At 33.4% G+C, this 24073-nt stretch overlaps 1 protein-coding gene across 8 annotated transcripts in view; it reads right to left on the reverse strand.

The window, feature by feature from the left end:
- Nucleotides 1–2685: 2685 nt before the first annotated feature.
- Nucleotides 2686–24073, reverse strand: part of LOC116345290 (BMP-binding endothelial regulator protein) — a 68066-nt gene continuing 46678 nt past the window's right edge. For all 8 annotated transcript variants that reach the window (XM_031774530.1, XM_031774533.1, XM_031774536.1 and 5 more), the window contains exons 5-10: nt 23044–23137; nt 22694–22870; nt 5879–6318; nt 5640–5793; nt 5146–5565; nt 2686–4994 (exon numbers count right to left, since the gene is read on the reverse strand). In XM_031774530.1, coding sequence (XP_031630390.1) covers nt 4291–4994; nt 5146–5565; nt 5640–5793; nt 5879–6318; nt 22694–22870; nt 23044–23137 — 1989 coding nt within the window. In that variant the 3' untranslated portion in view covers nt 2686–4290. The remainder of the gene's footprint in view (nt 4995–5145; nt 5566–5639; nt 5794–5878; nt 6319–22693; nt 22871–23043; nt 23138–24073) is intronic.

Genomic DNA, 24073 nt, shown 5'->3' on the forward strand with positions numbered 1-24073 from the left:
AATGGCATTACAGAAATATACAAAACAAGCATAGCCAGCGAAAAAGCCCTGACAATCCAAAAAAACATGCCACAGAAAAGTGAATGGCATGGGCAATTTTTTTTGCTAATTCGATTTTTTTTGCTTTTATTTTATAACATCAACAAATTCAATTTCGAAACAAATGAAAGAACCGTTTAAAAATGAAAAAGAATTATTTTTAAATCGCTTTCATTCTATTTTCTAAGAATTGCCTTTTAATCGAAATTCGCATAATAAAAAAATAATAAAAACAAAAACACACACACATCTGTTTGCATAACGTGTTGGTTTTATTTGGCGGTAAGTAAAAGCAGCAAACGAACGATTCGATGACTTTTATGAACTAAATCTGTTATAATGAGATCATTAAATGAAAAATTAGCAATTCTATTTTGTGCTTATCTGCATGTGAATGTATTTTTAGTCGTTGTTCGAGTTTTTATTTTTATTGTGAAACTCCCTTTCTATCTCCCTCTATGAACGTTTCAATTATATGATTATTAATTGGAATTTTATAATTTAGATGTGTAGACAGTGTCGACAATAGCCACTGGTTGAGAACAGCTGTATCATAACGAATGAATGAAAGAGGTTAAAATAAAAGAACCAATTCCTCTTCTCATCCAAATATCACCTGACCTTTAGCCGGTTGAGCTATTTGGGTTGGTCAAAAATACCTCATGGCCAGAGAATTTGATTTCAGCACAAAGCGTTTTAGATGATTACACAATTTTTAAAAGCACCTTTAAATTAATGCTAAATCCAAAAAGATCCATTTTCTTCGAATCACCAAATCGTTTCGACATAAATTTACCAGTGATTAATTTTTCCAATGGCATGGCATAAAAAATTCGGACTTTTATGCAGACGAGAATCAAAGTGTCTATCGAGATGTTATCTATGGAGTGAAATTTCTAAACAACAACGAGAAAAAAAACCCGGATTTTTCTTTTTTTTTTTCTTTTACACATTTTTAATCTATGGAATTCTCAATGAAGATTATTAAGTATTTTTGGCGGTTCATTTTGTTTTTTTTTCTTCTCTATAATATATGATGTTTACATTTAATTTAATGTTTTGTGTGTGTATGTGTGTGTGTGTATGAGTGAGTGTATTTGTGATTGTATGGTTTTTTTGTGTTGGTCTTTTGTTAAATGCGACTGGCTCAAATATATATATTCTATGTTTAATTTTTTTCAAAGCAATTTTGATTTGCAAAAAAGAAAAACCAAAAAAGAAAAATAAATTGGCGATGTCAAATGGTTTACAATAATTTATATATTTATATCAAAGACAGACGATTTATCTGCCCATCCAAACATACACCACTGGAAATGTTTTTTTTTGTTTGTTTCTTTCTTTGTCAAATTCATCTTAACTTTCATTGTTAAATTAATTACTAATAATAAAGGTGTGTGTTTGTGTGTATGTGTGTGTGATTCTAATCTCTAATGTTTTCTTCAATAACATACATACATAAATATTATAGAATATATTAGTATATATTTGATTTAATTTTATTAATTTTTTTTCATTTTATATTTATTAAATTAAGGTGCATAAGCCTCGATACAGTCGCTCAATAGGAAGAGAAATTTACGAAAAAAAAAAAATTAAGTAAAATCGTGCGTGCGTACAAACATCAAATATACATCGAATCACATATTGGAACGTGTTTTACAACAAACTGCGCGCATTTCCATACCATTTGATTGATCTTATGATCAACATAATATTCTTCTTGCCATTTATTTTTTTATTACAAATGTCGCAGTAGTTTGCGTTCCAAATCTTGTTCTCTCTCTCGCTTTTTTCTGTCATGCTCATAATCATATACATACTATATTCGTGCGCATTACCTAAACAAACTATCTTCCTAAATTACGCTTGAAAAATTAAAATTTAAAAATACACATATTATAAACTAAATTGTATAATAAATTAAAATCACAAAAATACAATGAAAAAAAAAAGAATAATAAAGAAGAATTATTATATTATAATTATAATGCGATCAAAATGAAGAAAACGAAAAACAAACAGAGAAAAAATAACCTATAAGTAAACGATTTTGTCCTAATAAATAGTAATACTTGGTTGTTGTGTGCGTTTGTTGTTTTTTTTTTTATTTTAATTATGCCGCTATCTCTCACTCTCTCCCTTTCGAAATTTGCGTCTTTATTTCAATATAAATATACAAATTAATTCGTTTCCTTTCGTTTTAATTCAATTTCATTTTATCGCTAACCAAATGAATCGATTCACATGTATTTCAAGTTTATAATTTAACTTAGAAAAATAGAAAATGATTGAGAATGTATTTGTTGAGGGGGGCGAAGGCGGTAAAAATCTTCGATTGAAGTTCAAAAAAAAACAAATGCACGCGCACACAAGATGACCAATGGAACAATGATCAATTGAGAAATAATGAATGGCTCAAGTACATGTATATTGTATCGAAATGTGATGGTATATGCATAAATGGATGAAAGTGGCTTAAACTCAATCTATTGCATAATCAAATCTTAATTTAAAAAAGAAGAACAAAATGTCGTCTCTGTGACAAATGAAAAATGGTAAATCCACAATCAAAATATTTGCTTATGAATTCAAAATTGAAACGAGTACATTTCAAAGTAATTTTTCATTCGAATAAATGGTCCATATTTTCTTTCTCTTTTTCAAAACTGTTCAAAAAATCGAACAAAAAAACAAATTAACAATACATGGAAAGAAGATATTCAAAAATCTATATATACAAAATACAATGTGTGTATGTGTGCGGTGTGTGTGTGTTTAATATAAATAAAGTAGCTTCAAATATTATATTTATATATGTATGTAATGGGTTGTGAAACCCTTAAATTTCATGGTAGTGAAATGAAAATGCATGACACCAAATTAGATCGATTTAAATTTAAATACACAAAAGCTATTTCAAACTTGTCAAAAGTGTTGAATTTTCTGAATTGGTTCGGCAGGTGAAAGCAAAAGATCGTTCATACGTATATAAATATATATATAAAAAAAAGAAAACAAAACAATACATTTAATTGTTTTTGAGCACGAAATATCTTCCGATGATGATCAACATTTCCGATGCGCACACTCCCATTTTTTTTTCTCGAGGGAATTTCCCCGACTCATCATTCCATCCGGGATTTATTTCTTTTATTTGCCAGTTTGTGCTGAGTATTTACTAACTTGAGAAAGATTATATTGGTTTTTCTATGTGTATGTGTATGTGTATGTATTATGCATGTGCTTTGTTATACATGCTGTGCTCATCCGGTCGGATATTTCGATTTACTTCTAATTCCTACTTATTCGTTTTTCTTTTCATTTTGTCACTAAAACGGAAATTCCCCTTTTTTTTCTTTCATAATAATTGATCTACATACTATGGCAAATTCAGTCAAAAAAATTTCTTATATAGGCCATATAATTTACATATATGGTTCGATGCATGTTTGAACGTTATTCCATATTAAATAATAATTTTTTTTTCTCCTCCTTGCATGGGTGTCTTATTATAAATTGGAAAATGACATAAATTTTTGTTTGTTCGATGATGTTTAAATGAAATTGGACTGTAAAGTGCTTACAAACTAACATTTAGTGAACAATTGTGTGTGTTTCTTTCTCTTTCTCTCTCTCTCTCTATTTCCTCTCTCTCTATTTTGAGATACAAAAATTATTACTCAATATGAACAAAGAAAAAAAAACAATGCTGGAAATATCTCTTCGACACTTCAGTCGCGGAATTGAAAAACATAGGATCTGCGGCTTCCGCCATACTTATGTAAAATCGGCAGAGTTAAACACATTCAATGCAACAGAGTCAGAACACTGAGAAAACGAATTGTCAAAGAAGCATTGTTTTGAAATGTCAAAAAAAATGACACAAAATTATTGATGTTCCTTTTAAATTTATAATTAGAATTTTAATTATGAAAACTCCAGGACAACAACAACAACAACAGAAAAAAATGAAATAGAAAACATGACAACGTGATTCATTTAAATTAGTTCGTATCACGTTCGTTTTTTCTTGTAGAGACATCAAGATTTAGTGTGAGCTCAATTATATTTAATTTGGTTTAAACGATGCGCTGCATTGAAGTTTTAGCATCGCGACAGAAGCGCGATACCGAAGAAAAAGAATTGAAAACGGGCACAAAAGAAAAACGGAGGTGAGAACTGAGAAGAAGGAAAATATTAAATGGAAAAACCATTTGCAGTTGCAAATAACACACAAAATCGATCACATTACACTAGAGGCGGTGGTGTTCGGCTATGATTTTGTAAGCGAAGCTCACGCGGTACATGTTGCGATAGGATGATTTGCTCTTGATCATGCGGTCTTAGTACAAAATCTGGATTATCAATATCAAATGTTGACGACAATGGAAAGTGTTGTTTTCGATGTTGTTGATGGTGATGATGATTGAATCGCATCGAATTACCATGTTGTAAGCGTCGTAGTTTCTGTCGATTTCGATGTGATTTACTGTGTGATGATAGCAATTGATTGGTCGCTTGGCTGGATGATGCTGGTATCCATCGATTTAAGTTGGTCGATAATGCGGTCGTTGAATTGTGTTCGCAACCAGTTTCACGTCGCCAATTATCCGATACAAAACCACCAACACGTTTACATTCATGCGCATAAGCCGAAAAACTGTCACAATAACATTTACCAGATGGACATTCGCACATATCCTTACGACATGATTCAAAATAATGTTCTGGATTTAATCGGGTGCCACAATCATCGAAAATCTCTGATTCACGCAATGGCTTACAAAATTGGCCACCTTTTTTCAGTCGACATATTGGTGATTTGGCGAGATTTTCATGCTTTCGTGAGCATGCCTTGATTCCACCGACCTTCCATGAATTGGCGAAACGCCACACATCATCAGTGTAATTGATACCACGTCTCGATGTCAAATCGTCACGATACACATTATCTATACGAAATAGAATTTTAAAATAGAAATTTCAAATTTAATTGCGCATCCGATTTTTTTTCGCAAACAAAAAAAAAAGAAAAAAGTTTTTTATTCAAATTTGAAACTGTGAATCGACAAAAGTATCGGTAATATTTTTCTGCAAACTTACTGTAATTTCCACAAAGGCCACAGAGTTTCTTCTTGTATGAGGTGGCCGCTTGAACTTGAAGAAAATTACTACCATCCCATAGAAGATTAATGCCAATTTCAGTGTTAACACTGATTCCCTCATCGGTTCGCTGAATGTCTAGTAAATTGTCTAATTTATATGGTGGCGTAATACGTGTTCCGTTCACTTTGACGCGCATTTTTCGCCCCAAATTCACTCGAATTGTGGGCATCTTAAGTGTTACCGTTTTTATCCATGACGATGATTTGGTGCTACGTGCATCATTTGTTACACGTATTGAAAATGATTGATTCATACAGTCGGCCGTTAATTGATACTTGCATGATCCTTGAAAACTAAAGAATTTCCCATCGAATGTTTTGTAGTGTGGATCACCAAAAACGGTACAAATACCGGCACCTATGACCAACAGCAACAACAACAAAAAATAATGTATCATAACATTTCATATTTATTGAAAACGAATCACTTACTTTCTTCGCACCGACCACAACACTGACCATCCGGTTTAACGAGCGTTTCATTTGGTCGACATTTTATAGTCGGACATTTGGCCTGTGCACATCGAATTTCACCTTCATGACATCGACATGATCGACACGAATCCAAATTCCATGTGTCATTGTTCTAAAAAAAACGGCGAAATTTTATCTTCTTCTTCCTTTTTCACAATCGTTTTTAGTTGTCAATATAATGTAAAATATCAACTTACCTGATACGTTTTACCATCGTGTGTGCAAGTTGAACGAGCTTTGGCAACCGGTGGACAGTGTGGACAGCATTCGCCTGGTGTTAGTTTTTGATATGTTGGTGAACATTCAAGTACTGGGCATGTTTCGCGTCGACAAATTGATGTACCATTTACGCAGGTACATGTCGAGCATTTATCTGGACTGTATTGTCTGCCATCGTCATAAAATCCTTTGCCCAATATACAACGTCCGGGAAATGGTTTAACTTGACGTTTTTCACTACATTTTGGACAGCATTCACCCGGCAATTTAATCTGTTTGGATGGTGGACATTGGAGTACGGGACATGCTTTTTTAACACATGTCAAACGTCGATTTGAACAAGAGCATTTTAAGCATGGATCTTCGCTAAGTGTCACTTCACGTCCGTCTTGTACTGTTTGGCCGTTTAGACTACATCCTAAAATGATGAAATCAAATAAAAATAATTTTTTCTCTTTTAATTGATCATTTTTTTTTTCAATGAATTATTCAATGTGATTTATGCAGAAGTAAAAAAAAAATCTTTCTTTTTTCGTTGCTTCACGCATCGATTAAAATTGATTCAATTGTACAAATTGAAGCCCACTGTATACAAAAGATGGTACACAATATCTCCAGATAAAATTTTGCGGCTCCAAGCACTGCCCACACAGTGCTGAGTCAGTATTGCCCCCTTCTGTTTCTTTCACTCAATCGAAGAAACAGAAACGTTTATTTTTATCAAATTTTGCTTCAGCTTATCGATGTGTCTTATTTTTCATCTCTTGTCTTTCACAATGGAAAGTCTATTTAGCACAATAGATATTTAACTTTTGAAGAGTAACATCTCAAAGTGTTTGTTTGGAAGCTTTTTTTGTCGTATATTGTCAATGTTCATGAGATCACATTCAAAAGCATAGATGACTTTAAGCCGTTGGTAAACAACAGCACAAAGGCGAACATAGGACACTGGACAATGATTTATGGCTCCTTTAGTGTCATTTCGAATGGCAAAGTATTATCAAACAATTCCGAATTATATGATTCGTTTATAGTTTGTTATAGAGCGTTTGTATTTAGTGTGCTTTAAATGTTTATATAATGTGTACAGTATGTAACTTTGATATAACGCAACTCAAGAGAAAAAACAACAGTAGAACAAAAAATCATACACACAAACCTATTAAATGTTATTTTTTTTCGGTATTCGTCTTTTCATTCTGTTTGGCACTTGAATAGACATCTCTCGCCCATATGAAAATAATAATATATCAATTGCAGCGAATAAAGCTTCCAGATTTATGTTTTTTTTTTCTCTTGCGTCAATTTAAATGCACTGAAAGCAAACGATTCGGGGTTTTTTTTTCGTTGGGCTTTTTATTTGAGAATGGTTGACAAATTGTAGCCAGCATCTAGTGGCCAAAAGTCACAAAAGTCAGATGTGTATGCGTTTGTGTATGTTTAAACTAAGTGATATATGGCGAGTAACACAATTTAAAACTGTGTAATGTTATTTACATTTATTTTTATGGGGATCATTTGTGTCGCCGTTTTTCGAGCGTGCATTTGGGCCGGATCTTAGTGCTCTTCTGCTTGAGCAAATAACCATTTGAAGATCTTAATCGTTGTAATTTTTGTTCTTTCTCTCTCTTTATCTATCTATCTTTTGCTCTTTTAAAATTTATAATATTGATCTATGGTTATTTTATCAATGACGGCAAAATAAAAGTGTACACAAGCGACGACTGTGCGAAATCAGTTTCTTTTTCAAGCTTGTGCATTAAATCTTTCTCTCTTACACACATACATGGTTCGATCTCAATATCAAATGGCACAAATCGCCATTAAATAATTCTTTATTATTGCGTTTTGTATCCCTTATATCACATACACCATTTTCAATGAACGCATTTGTTTTTTATATCAGTCTCTCTCTCTCTCTCTCTCTCTCTCTCTCTCTCTCTCTCTTCATTTTTCACTGTTTATTTCATACTCGGATTGCGATTGCATTTACTCCTTTTATGATTCCGGTTTGAATTATTATTGCACTCTTAAAGAGACATTTGGTTTTCAGTGAATTTGGTGTGCGTTCAATCCTTTTCTCTTGCATCTCGCTTCTATGGTTTCTTCGTCGATTTTGTGCTTCCTACCATACCATTTCGTGTTCGTTTTTTTTTTGTGTATCACACATTTTATGTATTGTTTCTCTATTTCAAGCACGTTTGCGATTATAATGTACGGACATTTTTTTATTGAACAATTACCAAGTGATTTCTTTTCAACAGTCGGTTGTTGTATTTAACGGCTGCTGTGCATAACCAAATTCCATGTTAATAAATATCGTTGTGGCATTAATTTCTTCGTTTTTTGCTTCTTTCTCTGTATGTTTATCATGTGATATTTGCATGCACAAGAGGTAGCAAGAGGAAATGAGCAAAAAGAAATGGTACGCTTGTAAACTTACTGAAAATTGATTTCCGTATTAAATACATTTTTTTTCTCTCTTTCTCTCTCTATCTCTATGGATGATTGTTTGCACAAGAGTGCACCGAATGAAAATAAAGAGCTCGAAAGAAAGGGATCGAAAGAAAAAAAAAAAGAGAAAAATATAGTAAGATTCAAAGAGTAGCGGATTTTAGAGACAATTATCCATGTCCAATGAATATATGTCTTAATTTATGACCAAACCAATAAAATTTAATTTATTGCCAATCGTTTGTTATTAGTTTTGGTTTGCTATCATGTACAGTATATATATGTAATTTTGTTATTGTTGTTGTTGTTTTGTCTTCTTCGTACTATATCGCGCGTCAGTTCCTCGATTTGCTAATATCAATGTACATTTCATTTTCTGGTCCGTTCTGTCTCTTTTCAGCGTGCCCTTAATGAAATGTACATGAAAAGTCCTTTTGTTCCGTTGTTTTTTTTTCTCGCTTCTCATAACTCGATTCATTAAAATAAAACAAATATTATCGTATAAAAACATGGCCACGCGAAAGAGAAAGGGTATTGTACACGCGCGAAATTGTTTGAATTGTTTTTTGTTCGTTCTTTCAAATAATGGCGGATATTTCGAACGATTGGAATAAAATTGAAAAATAAAAATGACACAAATAACATTTCATAGATTTTATGGATGGTTCGTGGGTTGGTTGGCATGATTCTTCGTTGTCATTGTTTTCACAAACTCTTAATCGCATTTCATTCGATTGCGGACGCTTGCATTTGCAATAAAGTCGCTTTCAATTTGTTCCAATAAATCTAGCTGTCGGATGCGATATATCAACGATTGAAATCGACTGAAAACTCGTATCCTTTTGAAATTGAAAACAAACGAACAAAAAAAGAAATAGCTGTGAGAGAAAGAAGGAGAGAGAGAAATACATCGGAAACAGTGCGAAAATTACATTATCAATTGCCAACAAAATTGTCTGTAAATACTGTACACTATTCGTTCCAAATGACATTTATCAATGGTACTGAGATTTTCTTATAACACTGCTGTACTCCAAAGCAAGTTGATTTTTAGGAGAAAATAAAGTGAGCAATGTACTCACATAATTATTTAATAGAGAGACACAGAGAGAGAGAGAGAACCGAAGAGGATAAATCATAAATTAAATGTAATAACAGCCTAAAAATATAACACACACACACAAGCTTTAATGAGCCCAGCCATCGGCAGAATTTAAACCGATTCTTTATATTTTATGTGTAATACAGCTGCTATCTCTTTTTTCTGACGAGCAAAAGAGATGATTGAGAAAAATAATCGCTTTCCAACGTTGCAACGTATAATGAACGTCAATCGAATGAGAAAGCATTTAACGTTTTATTTGACTTGAGGCAAAAAATATATAAATAAATGGAAACTTTACAAATCGAATGCATCTAACGGGCTTTCATCTCAGCCTGAGAATATTTATAAATTCATTCAAGAAATAAAGACGGACACACTCTGCATATAATCTTTTATTAACCATTATTAACGATCGTAAAGGAGGGCCAATTTTGTGAAACCAAAAATGAAAAAAAATAAAATAAATCACTATGTTCACGACGATGATTGAATCATCATGATCAAATCAAACACAAAAACTACTTGGGCGATTTTTTCTCGTAATATATCTTGTTGTTGTGGTTGATCGTCGTTTTTAATAATTTCATTAAAATGCATTTGATTCTGTTGCTGGTTTTGTGATGCATGCGACCAAACATTCGATTATTCATGTTCTGTCAAATTTTCGGCGGTCCAGGGCTATTATTAACATTATTAGATAATTTATGTGTGTGTGGTTGAAAACCAATTTTTGTCGGATTTTTTTCGCCTCTTTCTTTGTTCGTGGTGATGAATATTACTCTCCAATCGAAATGAGAACGAAAAATTTACAGCAGCAGCATATAACAAGCGTCAAGAGACCATGTTCACGAGGTAACAGCGAGACCAATGAAGAAGAAAAAAAAATAACACAAAACAAAAGCAAACAGATAAAAACATGCGACTTTGCCCGCATCGCTCTCCTTTTGCCGTGCGATATATATACACACAATCTACTTTGTGCAACAAAGTTGAAAAATTATTCCATATACATGAAGAAAGAGAAAAAAATGCAACAGCCGCACCAACAATAGCTGGCATACAAGTCAATGGGTGGTTCTTTCGTTGTTCATCTTCTTTTTACTCGTTGTGGTTTTCTGTTAGTTTTTGGTAGATTACTTCATTTTTACCCATTCTTTTGTTTTTCTTCCCTTGCTTCCCCGTTCTCTCACTCATTCTTCGCTACAATATCGATTCGGAATAAAGTCGTGCAACAATGGATGCTCTTCTTCTTCTTTATAAATCGAAGTACAAACACTTCTACATCATCGATGAGCACCTTTTTTTTTCAATTCACGAACCAGAAGCGATACACAGCGAAAGAGATGACCACAAAAATAATTTGCTGAACGAGTGGAGAAAAGTCCAATCAACCAATAGAACAATGGCAGAAAGATATATATATATTTCATAATTAGGGTTTAAGATTCAATGTTTTTTTCATTTGCTTTTTCTCGTGAACGTTGTTGTTTTTCCATTTCGTTTATTTTCCGAATGAATTTAAAAAGCAATAAATATTTGTTAAATCATTTGGGCGAATGGTCTGGGTAAAACGATGACGATGGAATAGAATTATTTGTTGTTGTGCTGTAGTTGTAACTTAAGATTGTCAGAAATGATGATGTCTGTACAACCCCTCCCCGATATGAAATGGAAATATATCGAAGTTGCGGTACGTATCGTTCAAAAGAATTCCAGAAATAAATACGGTACAGGTGGTCTCCTCGCGAGAAATATATCAATTTATTTATATACAATTTTTATTCGAAATGGAAGAAGAGCGAAAAATGCACATTGAAATTGATTTTTCGAGTTTCGAGAAAAAGAACAAAAATGAGCTTTTGAACATGGTGCACAGATTTATGTTTGCCGCTTGCATTTCATTTGCGGGAATATAATGCGAAAACTGGAAACAATTATACACACATGCAGATCTGGAGTCTCTTTCTTTTCAAGAAAGAAAATGAGAAATACAAAGATACACAAATTGATACCAACGGCGTAAAGAATGTTGCGATTCAAAGTTGACAAACAACTAAATAAGCACAAAACGAAACCACTTTAGTGCCTAAAACCGATTCGGAAATGGGAAAGTACACGAAACCTTCAACTGCAATTATAAAAGAAAGAAAACACTTTTTTCTAAAGCTGTTTTCTAACATAATGACAAAACGCCAAGTACACTAAAATCAATTATGAATTACATGGTAAAAACTTTTAACTAAAATCAACAAGTGTACATTGAAATCGTAAAAACACATTTCCATTAAATAAAACAAAAATAAAAAGCCAAAAGAAATTGTGGTGACGCTGCATTGTGTGTCTGACTTTCTGTCTGAAACACATTTTCAGTGTAATGCATCATCATCATAACACTATCTCTCGAACTATCGAAGCTGAGTGGAATGCTCGACTTCGATTGTCTTTGGTTTATCATTAAAAAAAAACATGTTCAAAAGACGCATGCATCTCCACTGAATTGAAATAGGAAGATCGAATCGAAATCACCGACAAATAAGAATATTTTATACGGTATATGTGACGAGATAACGCTGAATAATAGCGCCGGAATTTCTATTGAGCGCGCTTTCGTTTTGTTCCACCACATATCAATTTATGTTGTATTTTTTCCCTTTCAATTCCTATCGAGTCCACTTCGGTTGTTTTATCTTCGCAAGATTCTCTTACATTTGTTCTTTAATAGCTCAACAAAGTTCACTGATTTGCGCTTATTTTATTTATTCGCCGAAATGAATAAAGGAGAAGAAATAAAAAAAAAACAGGCACAACAAATATGCAAGGGTATCACATTTATTGCCACATACAGTGTTTTCTTCTTTTTTCCTTCATTCATCGTTCAATTTCGCATTTAACCAAATGGAAGAAAAAAAATATATATATTCAAAATATTTGTTCTGAATGAAACCACCGATTAAATATTCACCATACCTTGTTATTGCCAAAAATACGATTTTCTCAACACTTTTGACAAGAAGTATATGCGCTTATCTTCTCAATATTGACGTTTAAATGGGATCAAAATATTGAAAGCTTTTTATTTGTCATAACAAAATATAAATAAACACACAATTTATAATCGAATTTTTTCGGTCGGGACGCATCGCCAATGGCCAAAATGGAAAGTTTTTTTTGTTGTTGAAAATGATTCGATTTCAGGTGAAACTTAATAGCAAATGGATGTTTAAGGATGCCTGAAAATCAGTCAGTTGGCTCAATTAATTTGGATGATCAGCATTTACTGCCATTCTCTGGTAGTACTCATTGATTTCTCGTTTTGCTTAAAACAAAATTAGCAAACTGAATATTCTCCCATGTTCACTGCTTTCAGAAGATTTTTGTTAAGAAGTGAAATTCGTACAAAAAATCATTTTGAATGACATTTTCACACTTGAAATTCTCTCATTTCCTTTCGAAATACCAATCCGTTTGATTGACTTCTTTTTTTCATTCTTCTAAAGTTCTTTAAGCACAGTGTGTATAATTAAATAAGAGATGAAAAACAATCGGTTAATGAAAAAGTCTATTTGATTTGTCGAATTTTTATCGTTATACACATAAAGAAAATGAAAAGTAATTGGTTGATGCACTTTTAATTCGGCTTTTCTCCGTTTTTTCCCATGTGTTTCATCATGAATTTTCGGTCATTGTTTGTGTTCAACTTTGAGTGGTTTTTGTTTTCTTCAAATTAATTTCTGCTGATTCATTTTAAGAAATTATGCCGCCTGCCCTGATCAGTAAAGCATGTTTTCTGTACGCAGCCAAATGGGAAGCAGAAGAAATGATATCGAACCAACAACAACAACAACAACGAAAAAAAGAAACTATACATCGCATTATTATTATTATTGTTATTCGGTCTGTTATTCCTTTGTTTTAATGCGTGAGCGTGTGTTGCTGCTTACTTTTAGTTACGGTATGCGCGTATATTTATATTTTATTGCTCTTCGTATTTATCGTATTTGTTTTTAACGTTTAACAGCAAACAAATGGCCGCAACGAAATGCATTAAAATACAAACAAGCAAATGAACAGCACAGAAAAGAAAACATACAGACCGCGAATGATTTGAAAGTAGAAAGATACAGAGAGACAGGGACAGAGACAGAGAAACACAGAGAGAAAACGACGAAAAAAATAAAACTATATCCAAGCATATTCCGAATTAGTCTGTGCATCAAAAGAGAATATACACAATCGTATTTAAATTACATTTTGCATTTAATGAAGCAAACCTTAATAATAAGGCAAGGTTGTAAAGCATCCAAAAGAGTTAAATGTGAGCGCGAGCGCGGGCGTGTGCGCACACTGAGGACGAACTATCTGAGAGCAAAAGAAGAAGGATAGCTACGATTCGAAAATAAATGCTTTACGGTTATCGGATAACGCCTCTTTTTTCTGGCCTTTCGTTTTTGTCTTTCGTTCGCTGCACAAACATGCACACACACTTACACTCCAGCTTCTTTGTCGATTGCTGCATCGCATCTATTCTAAAGCCAAATATAAAAGGTTTTTTTTTTGTTTATTTCGGTGTCATCGTCATCGTTGTTTGGATGCTGGACCTGAGCATTCCAATATGAAAATTGTGTACATGAAAAATGCCGAGTTCGGTGAGGATGAGAGATAAATCCGTGGATACGGATTTTAGATGAGGTACAAAATGCACCAACGACCAAGATATTGAACAAAGTAATCCCGGCCACGTATCCATACCACAAAACACATGCCGCAAACATCATCGAATAGAAATAACGAAGGATAAAAACGAACACGAAAAATAACAACGACATCAATGCTATTAGTGAATATATATAAATATCTAAAACAATGGTTTTGAGCCTTGCAATAAAGACGAAGAAAAAACAATAAGCATTGCGCCGGATCTTCTCATTTTTTTCTCTCCTCTCAACAAAACCTTGTAATCGATCAAATGTTGTGGGCATTCCTTTTCTTTTTGTAAAATAAATGCAATTCATGTTTTACCACCGAAAATGAACGCAAAGACGAGATGGCAACGGCATGAACGAGAGGGAGACAGATACCACAAATAAAACACACATGGTTCATGAACAATTATGGTCGAAAGATGGAAAAACTTTCGAATTTTGATGGGCTTTAAATAGGATCGTCAAGGGTCGACATAAATTATGTATATTTAAAACAATGAAATGCAAACTGTACAGCCGAATCAAATAAATGATAATGACCACATTGAGAATGTCATAAAAGATGAGATAGAGTGCCTATACCCCATTACGAAGTAAGCAAAAGCGAGAGAGTGAGATAATATAAAAGAGAGAGAAAGATAAACATGAGAATATTGCGCTTATAAATTATACACGTTGCATATTGCCATGGAAATTGATTTGATATGCAGTTGAAACTGAATCGAAGCTATAAAAATGAAGCGCTCTGCCAGCAAGTGAGTGCGCGAGCGAGCAAAAAAAAGAGACACATAACATCGAGAACAGAAAATATTCGAGTGCCTATTTATTTGAGAATGGTCGACACATTGAAGATCAGCTAAATGATTTCTGCTTGATGCAGATGCCTAATTGATGCATGGAGTGGTTTGGTTCGGACAAACGCACGTTGTAATGGATGTTGGACAAAGACTTCAATTAATATGTTGTTATTGTTGTTGTGTGTGTGTGTGTTTTTTTTCCTTTCATCTTATCTGATGGCATTAAATGGTGATTCTATCAATCATTATTAGTTGTTAACAGGAAAAATGAACACAACAACAAGAATCCAAAACCTTTATCTGATCGATGCAAGATATTATGCTAATAGTGTATCTTTAAAAACAAACGACACGCATATACACAACAATAATTATCCGCACCCGCTTGTATTCAGAGAAGAAGAAATAATAATAGAAAAGCGATGTTGATGATTCATTTAATGGCAAATTAAGTGCATTTGTGACAACGTAACCAAGATGCATACTCACACTCACAGCGGGTGAAATAAATTTATTTGAAAAGAAGGAAAATGAAAACAAAATACAACGTGGAAATGACGATTTTATTAAGTTGGCTAATTTAAATGAAATAAATAAAAACAATAGATCGAAACTGAAAACGAGGAAGAGAGAAACACAATAAACAGTCATCAAAACGACCACCAATGATCATACATAGTGAAAGAATGCGAAGAGGCAGCGACAGAAAGAGAACAACAACCAACGACTAACAACAATATAATGATGAGCTAAACGAAATCATTGAAATATAAACGAAATATTAAAGAAAAAACGCACTTGGGCCCCGCACACTTCGTGCTCTTCCGAAAGGTATTCCTCGGCTTTTTTTCTTCTCTGTCGATCGTTCGTTCACTTCGAGAGTGAAGAAAAAAAAGTGAATGGGAACGGAATTCTATCTTGCTGTGGTTTAAACGGTCAAAAAAATAAAGTTATAAACGTGAAAATGTGGAATCAATAATGAACGATGCCGATACGGCTGCGAAATCCAAATCAACTACACACACAAACTTGAAAAAACGGTTTGCCTCACGCGCTGTGCTGGATGCTGTGTGCACGATATGTCTTTAATTTCATGCAGCTATTCGCATATATTATGGGCATTGTTCTTTCATTTCAAATACGCACACACATTTATTATTATTATGTATATCGATCGAAAAATTGCAACCGAAATAAATGTCGATTCCATCAAGAGAATCGATGATCCATGGGAATTTTTGTTTTGTCGGTCGGTTGGTGTGTGTTCTTGTTATTTCTGGATAAATTTGTTGTTTCAATTCGCGAAACTCTTTCAATACGATGGCGAAAAGTGAGTGTGTTCATTTCAATGGAACGAAGCCATTCAGCTAAATTATGGATTTTCTGTCAGACAAATCGAAATCACTTTGATTGTGGCATTGCCAATTTGGCATCTCACAAAATATTGTGTCGTATTTCAAGTTTGAAATTGCGACACCTGCCTTTTCTCTTCGTTCTTCAATCGGCTGCGTTGTGTATGGTTCAGTGCACTGTTTGTCGGCGTTCATTTTTTCTCAAATTGCATTAAATCTATCAACAGTCAATTATGACAACATGAAAAAGTCTAATCGATTTTATCTTTTTATATGTATTCGAATGTGTTTTGTACACATCAAGCATACACACGAAATGAAATGAAACCAAAAAAAGAAGAACATTGTTTGTTCTTTCATCCTTTTTCTTTTTTAAATAAAAGGCAATACAGGCTGGGTCAAGAAGCAGCACATTAAAAATCAATATATGAATGCAAACATTCCATTAATGGAGTCGTGCGGCTTTTTGTTGACGTTACCTTTTATTGTTGTTGGCCATTTCGTGAGTAAGCGATCATTTTTTTGAAATCATCGAATAATTTTGTCGATAACTTCTGGCAAGATATTAACCGAAAAAAATGAAGATAAAAACCACATGAAGAAATAAAGACACGAATTACATTTCATCTTATTGAACTGTGTGGTGTTGTTCGTTGGAACGAGCAATGCGGGGGCAAAAAGGAGCAACATTTTTTTTGGCAGATTTTGCTTCAAAAATTCAACAAACATTTTTAATTCCACGCTCTCACATCGTTATGATTGTTTGTTATTGGAATTTGAGTCAATCTCAGTTGTCTCATTTTAATATAAATATTCATTTACACGTAACATCATATCCAAAAATACAATGCAGGCCAAAATGATGCACACACAATTGACAATGTGATAGTTTGAAATTAACTAAGAATAATTTGAAATCAGTCGTTCTAATATTTTAAATTTTTTGGAATTTCAGTCTAGGCACCGGATTTTCTTTTTTTGCAATTGAACACATCGAAAAAATGTCAATTGGTACAAACTTTTGGCCTGTAGTGTATAAAACGAGATGTAGGAAGTTTAGCCACAAAAGTAACTAACTAAATGAGCGATGAAATTGATGTGCGGTACAGTGTGATGCATCTTATTCCCATTTCCATTTTGCCATAGCATTCGTGTACCTTTTCTTTCTTCTCTTAATGTATTCACTGTGTTGAAATGAAATTCACGAATGCACAGGGCGGGAGACATACACATATTCAAACAAAAAAATTAATATTAATAAATGTTGTAAGCGATAAGGTCTGAGTGGAAAGAATACAAAGCAATAAACCGAGAGATGAACAAACAGAACAAACAACCCGAACAAATAAGGAGATAAACATCAATTTTCGACAAAAATGTAGAAATGTCGATGGACTGTGAGAGTATTACAAGAAAGAGCACCAGTGGAGTAATCAATGCGGAATGAGTGTGTAACGAGAGAAAGAGAGCCATCGAATGAACGATATGCGCCACTTGATCTGGTTCGTTTCCTCAAACGGTCTACCTGTTGTCTACCGTATGTAGATCGATTTTCTGTGTGTTCTCAATGCCAAAGAATTAAATTACTGAAACTTGCAGAAATGATGGAATCTATCATGAAACCATTATATGGTTCTTTTAAAATTGGCGATCATGACTTCGTCTTTTCATCGTTTATTTTTTTTTTCATATTCCGCTTTGTTGCTTCTGTCGACCGAATAATGTTGAATGTGTGTGATCCAAAGCTCTTTTTCCCATTCACGAAAATGTTAATTGAATGCTCAAATACGCAAACTATATTATCATGCGCTGAAGATTTATATTTCATATGTCTAATTTTGGGAAGAGAGCAAAGAGCGGAACAGCAAAAAGAATAACAACCGACAGAAGGAAAATAAAAAATAAAAACAAATATCACGAATTCAGAATAAGAAGTAACGAAACAGGAGACCAAACTCAAAGGCTCGAAATATTTTTGATGCACATTAGCGATAACTAGCCGAATAAGAGATGATGATGTGATGAGAACATGCCGTGTCTGCAAGCGCATGCTTCTGACGAGTATATTCATCTGTCCAATTGAATAAACCATCTCTAATTTGATATGTCTCAATATATAATGCATAACATTTTCGTTTGCCCTTTGTGTGTTTTTTTTTTTTCGTGTGTGTTAATATGTACACGCGGCGGTTCTCATTTTCACCCATTTTTTTTATTAGTGCGCGCTGTCGTGGCGGTTGGTTCCCATGTTTGTTTGTTTTTTTCTTCTTCTTCACTTTAGTTCCTTTGTCGATACCTGGACACAGTCATTTAGGAAGTAATTTAGTGTGGCAAACGCAAAATACCATGATGATTAGCAACTCATCGGTTGAAACTCTTGGGAAAAGAGATGAATGCAACCAACGATGTTAATATTCCCCAATAAACAAATACATACCACACGGAAAGAGAAAAAAATGCCATAAATAGCAATGAATGATCAGACACGCTTGCATATCATTTTTTTGTTAATGCAGGTTTGCATGTTAGCTAACCCATAAAAAAAACGAAAAAAAAAACAAAAAAACTATATATCCGAGTGAAAAAGAGATAGCAAAGAAGTAGAATAAAAAAAAATGTACAACACACAGGTAACAAAAAAGAAACTTATAATTAGTTCGTAATTGTTAACGAGATTAGGAAATGCTTTTTGATGATAGAGTTTATACCTTCCATTAATCTTTTTCGAAAGAATGACGGAGGATGGTGAGGAAGGAAAGGAAAACATCGGCTGTGGTGTGGCTCTACATCGAATTCGATGGCATTTCGAAACACATTTGCTTCTACCTTGTTAAATTTATGTCGTTATCGTTTTGTTAGTTTAAGTGGTGATTTATACCAAAATCATATCTTTATATTCCACTCAATTTTGTTGTGTTGGTTTTTTTAAATTCTCTTTTCGTCGTTAATTGAACCACCATCGGATTAAAAACATTCGGATGAATCACACTCGAGAATGAAAAAAAAAAGCAAACGAACGAAAAAACACATTCTGACATGCATTTGCGCACGCTATCACGAGGCAACTGGTAGAAAAAAGGTTCTTTTTCGGTGTGTTTCTTGTGAGTCTTTTTTTATTGCATTTATCGAATCATCACTTTTTCGATATGTCATTATGATGGTGTGCTGTCAGCAAGCAGTATTTCGTGATGACATTGATGCATCAGCCATCATTTCAGATTTGATTTTCAAGAGCTATGAATAAAAGACCGATTTTTATTTCCCATTCTCAAGTGAATTTAAGAAGGTATTTCGATCACTCAACGATTTCGATGTTATTGATGACTAATCGACAATTGACATACGGCAAGCGATGGAAAGCATATACAACAGGATATCTTATCTCTATTTCCATTCGGTTTCGATGCTGTTTTTTATTTTCTCTCGATTTGCCAGTTTGTCAATTCGGTTTTTCGTTAAGAAAACCATTTGAGCATGAAATGGCAATTTAGTGAAATGCACATGATTTCATTTCGGTTTTTAAATACACCAAAGGCATCCGGAGGCATTCGACGTCTTTTTTTATTATTTTCAATTAAAGTGATGAGTTTGAGGCGGTTACTAAAAAAAGACGGATCAATTTACCGGATGAAATTAGTCTCCGATCAATAATTCCAGATAAATTCCGAAGAGCAGGCAACTCACATTCAAAATTAATCAGTTTGACTTTTTTCGGTTTTGCACTTTGCTGTTTTTGTTCAGACATTTTGAAATTACGTTTGACATGTTCGGATGAAATTGACTCGATTAAAAACTCTTTTGAAGAACAACAAATTGAACAATCCTTCCGCGAAAAAAAAAAATATAATCTGTCAAATCGAAAAAGTATTTTTGATAGATTTTTTTCTAGACGATATTTTTTGTCAATATTCTCATTGAATATAAAGCTCAGCATTGAATTCGCAATGAAAACAGTATTATGTTGAAAAAATACATAACAAACTTGAAATCAAAACAAAATTTCACATTATCATTGTAGACCACCCAAATAAAAATGAATGGAATAATGGTGGAAATAATAATAATAAAAAAAAACAAAACACATAACTACGAAATATAGTGCTGGAATCGAACGGGGAAAAAAGCAAGAATGAAATGATCTGCAAAAGTCCAAAAGAAAATGACCAAACAAAAGAAGAAGGCAGAAAAGGAACACGAAGAATGTATATCAGCAAAAATGCACCGAACAACAAATTCACAAAACGGTGCGCAACAAACCAGTTCACAAAGTTTTACGTACGTTTTTCGTCACCGTCGTTGTCGTGGTATGCTTTTTTTCTTTCCTTTTTTTCCAAAACAAATATCAATGTTACCACAGACCATAATATCAAAAAGTACAAAAACTATACTTCAGGTTTAGCGCTTTGGTGCTCTTCTGTAAAATTCCAAATGCCCTGGCTCTGCATTTTTGTGATCTCATCATCTTTGTTATCGTCGTCGTCGTCGTCGTCGTTTTTCAGTTCATATACCTTTTGGTTTTGTAGTTTTGTATGCGCATCGAACAATCATTTTTCTTTTCGTTCAAGAACATAATTTTTCAATATTGTGCAAGAGTTTTCCAGTGCTGCAAGGCAAATTTTGTGGTTGACCGTATTGCAATACTGCAATTTGCTTAACGAATTCCCTCATCAATATCATTTTCGAGCGGTTGAAAATTCAATTCGATGCTGAATTCAATTGATTTGCTGGTTGCGTTTTCTTCGCATGCAAAGGATTTGAATTTATTTACACTTGAAACCAATGTGAGTGCTCGCTTCAAGGCAAAAAGTTGAAAAAAATTATGATTGGCTAGAGAAAATTGTGTGCTCACAAATCTAAAGCTTGCAAATTAAGGTTAAGAATATGCAAGAAGTGGGAAAGATATTTTAAAAATGACGAACTGCACGAAAATAACGAACGAAGGACGATTTGATGGCATAAATTTAGTTCGGCTTGTTTCATTTTGAAAATATGATTGGTACAGTTAGTGGGATGTCAAAATTTACCTCAAAGCGTTAAGATATCGGTGGCAATGTCGTCAATGCTTCGAAACCTATTTCAATCAGGGTCTTAACCATTATCATCAAATTTCAACATACAAACAATCCTACAAACGTATCAATTCTAGCGAACGGTCAAATCAACTGCAATTGAATTTCTGTTTACATATGCTACGCTGATAGTAGCGTAGAAGTAAATAAAAAACAAATTGTAGATAAAAAAAAGAGTGCTGAACGAGAGATACAAAAGACACATTGCAATATATGCCCAGGAGCAGAATCATCTGGATTCCCTTTTATTTTGTCGTTAGCTCTGTCTGTCTGTTTGTCTTCGTGTGCATATTTTTGTTTGTTGTTGTTGTTTGGTTTCGTTCATCGGGTGAAAAATTATGCAAATCATAATGTAATAGGAGGTGAAGAATATGAAATGTGATATTATTTGATAGCCGACAGCGGTTTTCTAGCCACTTTCTTAATTATGTTGTATTTCGTGTGATTAAGATTGTCATCTGTCAGAATCGCATCTATTATTTCATCGATTAACAACTTTTAACTACTTGCGATGTGATTGTTGTTTGTGTTGTTCGACGTTGATATGCACAGCGGCATACCTATTGCTGGTACACCGTATCTACTTTTGCCAATGCTACTTTGCATCTCTAAATCCAGTGACCACCATCTATAAGAGTTGTTGACCATTGTACGGTGTGTGGTGAAACAAACCGCACAAAGAATTGTCACAGAAAATGCGTATTTCCACCGATTTATCGTTGCACATTTTTCTTAGAAAGTAAGGAGATGAAACATTTTAAAATGTAAAACGCTGAACTTCGGTCAAAATCCTTGTCTTTTATTACATTTGCTCATTTGACCATGTTGTTGTTATTACTATCGTCGTCGTTGCCGTAGACTTTTTGTTTTGCACTTGAATGAACACAACGAATGAGTGAAAAAAAAAATTACATGTTGGTAGGCATATAAATGTGCGATAAAATAAACGCAAATTATTTGAAATTGTTGCTGACAATGTAACCATTTAAGACTCTCAATGTTGAAGCAAAAAAAAAAAGCCACACGACAGGTTTTTGTACGGATAAAATGTCATTCGCATGGAAAAATTGTTATTAATTTTTGTATGTGTTTACTCCATCTCGCTTGCACTCTCTTTTGCTTTAGTTTTTTGTGCACTGTATCATTTCATTTCATTCTAATTGCATAATTTCCTATTTTTCAGCACGGAATATAGTGTGCTGTGCACTTGTGAACTTGTGATTGTAATCAATGCGCTTCACTATGTACAAATATAGTTTTTTTCTTCTCTTTTCAATTTGTTTTATTTATTTTATTTTTCATACGAGACTTACCTAAACAGGTTGAGCAACATTGTCCTTTTCGCGGCGATAACGGATTATTGCACGGTGTATAGCATTGCATATTCGATTCCGTAACCACACCAGCCATACATTTAAAACTTGCACAAGGATCGTCTGGATCAGACCATTCGGCACCACTTGCGTATCGTTCACCTTTGTAAATGCATTCTATTTGATTTCATTGCATTGCATGTGTTTATGTTCGATTGCAAACATAATCGCATTCATCCAATGAAATATGAGAAATTGAAGAGAAAACAGAGAGAGAAAAAAGGCAAAAGATAAATTGCGTAAAAATGTAATTTTGAGCAGTATTTTTGTTGTTTTTTTTTTTAATTTACCTTTGCATTTTTCACAGCAACCGTTCTTCTTTTCAAGCATGTAACAATCATCAACAGCCGGACAATTTTCCTGTTCACATTCAACGAAACCATTCTGAAAACGAAAATGATTAAATTAATATTTTCAAATAAAACAAGTTAAAATTGTGAACAAAACATCTATTTTTACACCAATCGCACACTTTAATTATCTAATAACGTAATGAAAAAAAAAATTGATGTCAAATTTGATGATCTAAGCACGGGGGCGATATTGTTTTCACCTTTTTCTGGTTTTTGAATCGGTAATAAAAAAAATATCCATCATCACACAGCACACTGCACACAATTTGGTCATTTTATTTTTGTCATTTGTAAGAATTCATCGAACGACAATTGTAAGCGTGTTCGACACAATCGATTTGTTGCAATGACAATAACAACATAAATACAAGATAAATACGATATGTATCTGTATCTCAATAAATAAAAATCGTGTTTTGCAATGTGTGTATGTTTTTTTTTTCTTCTTTCTTCTCACTAATCTTGAAATTCCAATTTTATGAAAAAAACACAAGAACAACAACCGACCCACACGACACTTTCATTTTGAATGTGTCTGGTTTATCGTTTGTTCCAGTTTTTTCGCCTTTTACAGTTCGCCTGAGTTGAGACACATAAACAAAACACATATTAAATGCAATAAAAATATAAAAGTCATATAAATTGCGTACAACTTTTGATGCAGTCTCTCTTTGAACAAATTGATTAATTTTTTCGTTGGCTTTTTTTCGTTTTTTTTAGAATACAGATAGTTGAGAAAAGTAATAATAAAAGAGCAAATGGGAGTTCAATATTCGGATTGAGCGTAAAGTATAGAAAGTGTCGATTCGGGGTTAATGGTTTCGAATAAAATTAAATTGTGGATTAGCAAACACATTTTCGACGGTGATGGTCAATTGTTACTGTTTGTGCGTAATCCGAATTCATAAATGAATTAAGGGCAATAATTAAATGAGAAAAAATATCATCATCATATCGTATGACGATA

The sequence above is a fragment of the Contarinia nasturtii genome, unplaced genomic scaffold (genome assembly GCF_009176525.2).
Source record: "Contarinia nasturtii isolate CC-2019 unplaced genomic scaffold, AAFC_CNas_1.1 Cnas_scaffold_1240, whole genome shotgun sequence".
Lineage (NCBI taxonomy): Eukaryota > Metazoa > Arthropoda > Insecta > Diptera > Cecidomyiidae > Contarinia > Contarinia nasturtii.